Source organism: Cyclopterus lumpus, chromosome 24, assembly GCF_009769545.1.
Source record: "Cyclopterus lumpus isolate fCycLum1 chromosome 24, fCycLum1.pri, whole genome shotgun sequence".
NCBI classification, from domain to species: domain Eukaryota; kingdom Metazoa; phylum Chordata; class Actinopteri; order Perciformes; family Cyclopteridae; genus Cyclopterus; species Cyclopterus lumpus.
This window is the reverse complement of record NC_046989.1, coordinates 1,179,921-1,187,420: the sequence shown is the minus strand read 5'-3', so window position 1 is coordinate 1,187,420 and position 7,500 is coordinate 1,179,921. Positions and strand designations below refer to the sequence as shown.

General features: G+C 37.9%; 1 protein-coding gene across 1 annotated transcript in view; it reads right to left on the bottom strand.

Annotated features, from left to right (window-relative positions):
- Window positions 1-687: 687 nt before the first annotated feature.
- Window positions 688-7,500, bottom strand: part of txlnba (taxilin beta a) — an 11,460-nt gene continuing 4,647 nt past the window's right edge. Inside the window, exons 4-12 of the mRNA XM_034527206.1 lie at window positions 7,300-7,385; window positions 7,048-7,218; window positions 6,760-6,954; window positions 6,372-6,491; window positions 3,209-3,283; window positions 2,116-2,208; window positions 1,844-1,939; window positions 1,538-1,747; window positions 688-1,486 (exon numbers count right to left, since the gene is read on the bottom strand). Coding sequence (XP_034383097.1) covers window positions 860-1,486; window positions 1,538-1,747; window positions 1,844-1,939; window positions 2,116-2,208; window positions 3,209-3,283; window positions 6,372-6,491; window positions 6,760-6,954; window positions 7,048-7,218; window positions 7,300-7,385 — 1,673 coding nt within the window. The 3' untranslated portion in view covers window positions 688-859. The remainder of the gene's footprint in view (window positions 1,487-1,537; window positions 1,748-1,843; window positions 1,940-2,115; window positions 2,209-3,208; window positions 3,284-6,371; window positions 6,492-6,759; window positions 6,955-7,047; window positions 7,219-7,299; window positions 7,386-7,500) is intronic.

Here is a 7,500-nt window from a genome sequence, read left to right as displayed (position 1 = left end):
CAAAAATATATTGCCAAGCTTTTGTCAGTAAGGTGGTGTCACACTTACTGTCTTAATACATGCATCATTAATACATGCATCATTAATACATGCATCATTAATACATGCGTCATTTGGCCCACACTGTAATCTGTGTGCGTGTGTGTCTTTCTTGTTTACCTACCTATGTGAGGACCAACATGTTTTAGACCTAGAAGTGAGGACTGTTTGTCCCGTCCTCACCGCGACTGTCTCAGAGTTTTACGGTGAAAGTCAGAAGTCGGTTCAGGCCGGCAGGGAAGAATACTGCTCTTCTGGTAACTCTTTATGTATTTATTTATGTTTTTATTCCGCTGTATCATAACGTCGACATATCCGGTGTCTCGGAGACCAAGGAACATATTGAGTCGACGAGGGTCCTCACAAGTATAGCAATAACACAATGTTGATGTACACATCACAGAAACGACATCTTGGATGAAATTGTGAGATTTCAGACAACTAGTTAAAATAAATAAAAAGACAAAAAAATTTAAAATTGTCAGAAAATGACTTTATTGGAGTCGCTCTGATTTCTGCAGAAAAGACACTTTCCTGGCATAGACACCAACCGCTTTGCTTCAGAAACTCTTTTGGGCACTTTGGTTCATATTTTAGACGTTTCACGCCTTTCATTTCCTAAACTTAAGGTCAACTAAAGGTTACTTTTATGTTTCATCTGGGAACATTGAATCTTGAGAAAAGGAGCGAAAAACACTTAATAATAAACTAAAGAGTTTACGAAGGGTGCAAAGGCACCGTAGGTTTTCAGTTGCGCACACACACACACACACACACACACACAAACACACACACAAACACACACACACCTTCCTAAAGTTTAGCTAGCACTCTTGCCGTTCCTCTTCTTCTTTTTCTTCGGCGCTTGCTTCTTGGAGGACTCGGCATTTGAAGAGGCGCTCGTTTCAGGCGTGTTTGCGGCGGGTGGAGCTGACTCTGACTTGATCGGTGCTTCTTCTGGTCCTCGCGCTGGTTCAGCCTGGACCTTCCCGTCTTCCACCGGGACCACTGGTTTGACCTCACCGACCTTGACCGAGATCTCAGCCTCTGCTGCTTTTGGTTTCTTCGCCGTCGGTGGGTCTGGTTCAGCAGGTTGCTGCTGGATCTCCTCATGTGGTTTGACTGGTGGAACCTCTTCCTCCTGGATCTGGGTTGGAACCTTTACAGCGTCTGCTGGTATCATTTCCAAAGTGACCTCCACTGGCTTTGGATCCTCCTCAAGGTTATCTGATTCTGGTTCCTCCTTGACCGGAGCTTTGCTTTTAAACTGGACAAACGCAGAGGACACCAAGTCTTCTTCGGGGTCCACGTCGTCACTGTCGTCGTTGTGAGTGTCGCTGGGTGTGGCCATCAGGGAGGAGGCGATCTCCAGCAGCTTGGCCTGCTCCTCCCTCAGACGGGACATGCCCTCCGTTAAGACCGGGTCCTCCTTCTGGATCTCCTGGAGCTTCTGGAGATCCTGGAGCTCCTGAAACTCCTGGATCTCCTGGATCTCCACAGGGGTCAGCGAGGCAGCCCCCTCGGGGTTGGGCGTTTCATCGGCTTTAGAGCTGCCGAAGACCTTCGATGGGATGTTGGAGTTGGCCAGACGGATTTCCTTGATCTTGTCATAGAGGATCACCCTCTCGCTCTGCAGGGCTTGACACAACTTCTCCAGCTTCTGAATCTTCAGGACAAACATGTCGTACTCTTTGCTCTTCTCGGTTCTCTGGTGTGATGGAGGAGAAGTGAGACATTATGAGAACCTCGCTAGGTTCTATCAAGACTCAACATACCCTGTGAGGGGGCAACATGGCCGACGTACCTCCTCCATCATGTCCGTCAGAGCCTTGTTGCAGTTCTCGAACCTCGTCCTCCACAGAGTCGACTCTTTCTCCATCTTCTTCATCTTTTCTGACATCTAAAGAGGAAAAGAGTTTAAAAACAAAGCGCTGCAGCGACAACGTCTGAAAGCAACAAGCCGGATGAAGGTGAGCTACAGGAACTAGAACCTCGGACAGGTTCAACACTTCTCATCGGCATTCCATGAAGACAATCGGGTTCCAGTAGAGAACCACCACAACCACCACCACCTACGTTGTCCATCTCCTTCTTGAAGCGGACGTAGATCTCGTTGCTTTTGGCCAGCGTCGCCTGGAACTCGTCAAACTTCTGAGCGTAGAGGCTCAGCTGTGGACAGACGGACAGAAGCACAGTTATGATATTCACATCTAACATAAACGTGGACCCTCACACAGTTGGAAGCCAGAAGACGATCCTACACTCAACATGAACACGTCGAAGCAGCTCACGTGATCCTTCTATCAGCGTTTAATGAGCTCATAATCATGCGACTGGTGTGGAAACAGCATAATTACTTGTAATAAAGATTAATGTGGGCATCTTCTAAGCCTCATTGTTCAACACCAAGAGATGAATACTTTCCTCCTGAGAGTCAGTAAAGCCACATAAATGTATGTTTATGGTACTGAAACGTGATTTATGCTCTAAGTCTTGGAGGACATGAAGTATTAAAGAACGACTGATCCTAAGTGATGAATTACAACTTGCATCAGTTATTAATTATGAGCCTCACACACACATTCATCATCCACACGGAAAGTCCATAATATTCACTTATAATAGAAGCTGTAAGTGAATATCAGAGGGATAAGATAACAAGATAGAAATGATGCCGACATGTTTAAACTTCTTAAAGGATTTAAAAGATAACTTCCAACCGGCCGCGAGCAGAAAGTCAGATTCAAGTCATATCTCATATCTCATATCAACGCTTTCACAGACACATTTGAATGAAGGTCAATGGAAACGTGTCAGATGAATGAAGACAATCTGCACGGCTATGAGAGAAGTAAATATCATTTGTAATGAAACATTTAAACCTTAAAATCTGTGGGTTTAAGCTGGAAGAGGTACGTTTCAATAGACAGAAATATCTTAGCTGTCAAAGAAGTTATCAATAAATCAACTTGTGCAATTTAACATTTATACATGTTTTTTAGTAAAGGGTAAATGAACTGTTTTTTTTAACATGCATATCTTTAGATTGAACAATAAAAAATTATAATATGAATGAAATCTTGAAATATGTAGAGAAATGATGATAATTTAAAGCCAATAATGAGAAGGCTTTCCCTGGTGCCTCAGGCCCCAGGAGGGCCATAGTCACCTGCTCCTGCATCCCAGTGCCCTGCTCTCTGAGGCTCTGGGCCTGCAGCTTCCACTCAGCGGCCTGAACCAGTAGCTGGTTAGAAGGAGCACAAGGAGCAGACGGAGGAGACGCGTTAGGGCTTTACCTTCTTCTTCATGGTCAGCTCCTGCTCCTTCATAGCGAAGCATTTCTTTGTTTTGTCAATAGCCTCCCTAAGCAACTACGGAGACAACACAGGGCCAGTTACTGGACACGCTTATCAAATATAATAGTGAGATATGAAGACAGTATCAAAAAGATCTGATATCAGAATAGTGACGATAATGATGTTTAATCATCACTGCAGCGATGAAACATTTATCCTGAGGTCAGTTTGTGGAAAAACTATAAAATAATAATAATAGTTTAAAATGACGTTGACCTGATGAAAGATGTATTATAATATTGTGCATTTTACTGTATTGTAAATTGCTTCAAGCAGCAGAAAGCAGGTGACAAACAATGATAGAATGTGTAACCATAATGATATATATATATAATATATAATAACTCATGTGTAACCATAATGATATATATATATAATATATAATAACTCATGTGTAACCATAATGATATGTACATATACTATATAATAACTCACATGTAACCATAATGATATGTACATATACTATATAATAACTCACTTGTAACCATAATGATATGTACATATACTATATAATAACTCACTTGTAACCATAATGATATGTACATATACTATATAATAACTCACGTGTAACCATAATGATATGTACATATACTATATAATAACTCACTTGTAACCATAATGATATGTACATATACTATATAATAACTCACATGTAACCATAATGATATGTACATATACTATATAATAACTCACATGTAACCATAATGATATGTACATATACTATATAATAACTCACATGTAACCATAATGATATGTACATATAATATATATAATAAGACTCACGTGTAACCATAATGATATGTACATATACTATATAATAACTCACATGTAACCATAATGATATGTACATATAATATATAATAACTCACATGTAACCATAATGATATGTACATATACTATATAATAACTCACGTGTAACCATAATGATATGTACATATACTATATAATAACTCACGTGTAACCATAATGATATGTACATATACTATATAATAACTCACGTGTAACCATAATGATATGTACATATACTATATAATAACTCACGTGTAACCATAATGATATGTACATATACTATATAATAACTCACGTGTAACCATAATGATATGTACATATACTATATAATAACTCACGTGTAACCATAATGATATGTACATATACTATATAATAACTCACGTGTAACCATAATGATATGTACATATACTATATAATAACTCACGTGTAACCATAATGATATGTACATATACTATATAATAACTCACGTGTAACCATAATGATATGTACATATACTATATAATAACTCACGTGTAACCATAATGATATGTACATATACTATATAATAACTCACGTGTAACCATAATGATATGTACATATACTATATAATAACTCACGTGTAACCATAATGATATGTACATATACTATATAATAACTCACGTGTAACCATAATGATATGTACATATAATATATAATAACTCACGTGTAACCATAATGATATGTACATATACTATATAATAACTCACATGTAACCATAATGATATGTACATATACTATATAATAACTCACATGTAACCATAATGATATGTACATATAATATATAATAACTCACATGTAACCATAATGATATGTACATATACTATATAATAACTCACTTGTAACCATAATGATATGTACATATACTATATAATAACTCACTTGTAACCATAATGATATGTACATATACTATATAATAACTCACTTGTAACCATAATGATATGTACATATACTATATAATAACTCACGTGTAACCATAATGATATGTACATATACTATATAATAACTCACGTGTAACCATAATGATATGTACATATACTATATAATAACTCACGTGTAACCATAATGATATGTACATATACTATATAATAACTCACGTGTAACCATAATGATATGTACATATACTATATAATAACTCACGTGTAACCATAATGATATGTACATATACTATATAATAACTCACTTGTAACCATAATGATATGTACATATACTATATAATAACTCACGTGTAACCATAATGATATGTACATATACTATATAATAACTCACATGTAACCATAATGATATGTACATATACTATATAATAACTCACGTGTAACCATAATGATATGTACATATACTATATAATAACTCACGTGTAACCATAATGATATGTACATATACTATATAATAACTCACGTGTAACCATAATGATATGTACATATACTATATAATAACTCACGTGTAACCATAATGATATGTACATATACTATATAATAACTCACTTGTAACCATAATGATATGTACATATACTATATAATAACTCACGTGTAACCATAATGATATGTACATATACTATATAATAACTCACGTGTAACCATAATGATATGTACATATACTATATAATAACTCACGTGTAACCATAATGATATGTACATATACTATATAATAACTCACGTGTAACCATAATGATATGTACATATACTATATAATAACTCACATGTAACCATAATGATATGTACATATACTATATAATAACTCACATGTAACCATAATGATATGTACATATACTATATAATAACTCACGTGTAACCATAATGATATGTACATATAATATATAATAACTCACATGTAACCATAATGATATGTACATATACTATATAATAACTCACATGTAACCATAATGATATGTACATATACTATATAATAACTCACGTGTAACCATAATGATATGTACATATACTATATAATAACTCACATGTAACCATAATGATATGTACATATACTATATAATAACTCACGTGTAACCATAATGATATGTACATATACTATATAATAACTCACATGTAACCATAATGATATGTACATATACTATATAATAACTCACGTGTAACCATAATGATATGTACATATACTATATAATAACTCACGTGTAACCATAATGATATGTACATATACTATATAATAACTCACGTATTCCTTCTCCCTCTTGTGCTTCTCCTCGGCGTCGCTCAGCAGCGCTCTGGCCTGCAGCAGCCGAGCTTCAGTCAGCTGCTGCTGAAGCTCTCGCTGCTTGTTGATCTTCTCCAAACTCTGAGAGGAATATCACAAAACATACTTCATTTATTATTATTTATTACTTTTTGATTTTATATTAACTGGCGTGTCATTTAGATTTAGGTTGTAAATGTAGATAAAGTGCATAAATATAAATAAATATATTTATATATAGAATATATATATACATACATATGTATATATATATATATATATATATATATATATATATGTATATATATATACACATGCTGTGGTGATGATGATGGTGTTTTCCATGTGTGTGTGACCTTTGACCCCTCACCTCCTCCCTGGTCTCACACTGGCTCATGAGGCCCTCCAGCTTGTCTGTCAGGCTGCTGTTCTCGTGGCACAGCCGGTCGTTCCGGGTGCTGTGCTGCTCGATCTGAGCCTGGATGTCCGTGAGCATCATCTGGAAGTGGCTGGTGATGTCCGTCCGCTTCTCCTCGTCCTCCTTGCAGCGCTGCAGGGTCTCCTCCTGCAGGGGGGGGCAGAGGTGCTCTAGTCGCTGCTACCCTCAGAGGTCAGTGTGTGTGTGCGTGTGTGTGTGTGTGTGCGCGCGGCTACACACCCTCAGCACGCCGTAGTGTCCCTGCAGCTCTCGGCACAGAGACTCCAGCTCGCGCCGAGCGGCGACGCCGCTGCGCCGCTCGTCCTGCAGCTGCAGCCGCTCGTCCTGCAGGACGCACATCCGGTGCTGCAGGACGCACAGCTTCCTCTCATCGCCACGCCGCAGGGCCGCCTGCACACACACACACACACACACGCTGGGATTACATCACAACGACTACCTGCATTGAGAGAAAGAGGTCCTTGAACGCACCACTTCAGCATATCTCCGGACCACCTCCTCCAGCTTCTTCTCCGGAGAGGAGAGCTTCTTCAGGCTGTTCATCACGAGGCAGACCTCTGAGGAGACCAAACAGGAAGTCCACCTCTGTGACATCACATCGCTTTATCATTTGACTGAATGGTCAAATATAGATGCTTGTGTATTATTACTGGGGACAACAATGATTCATTA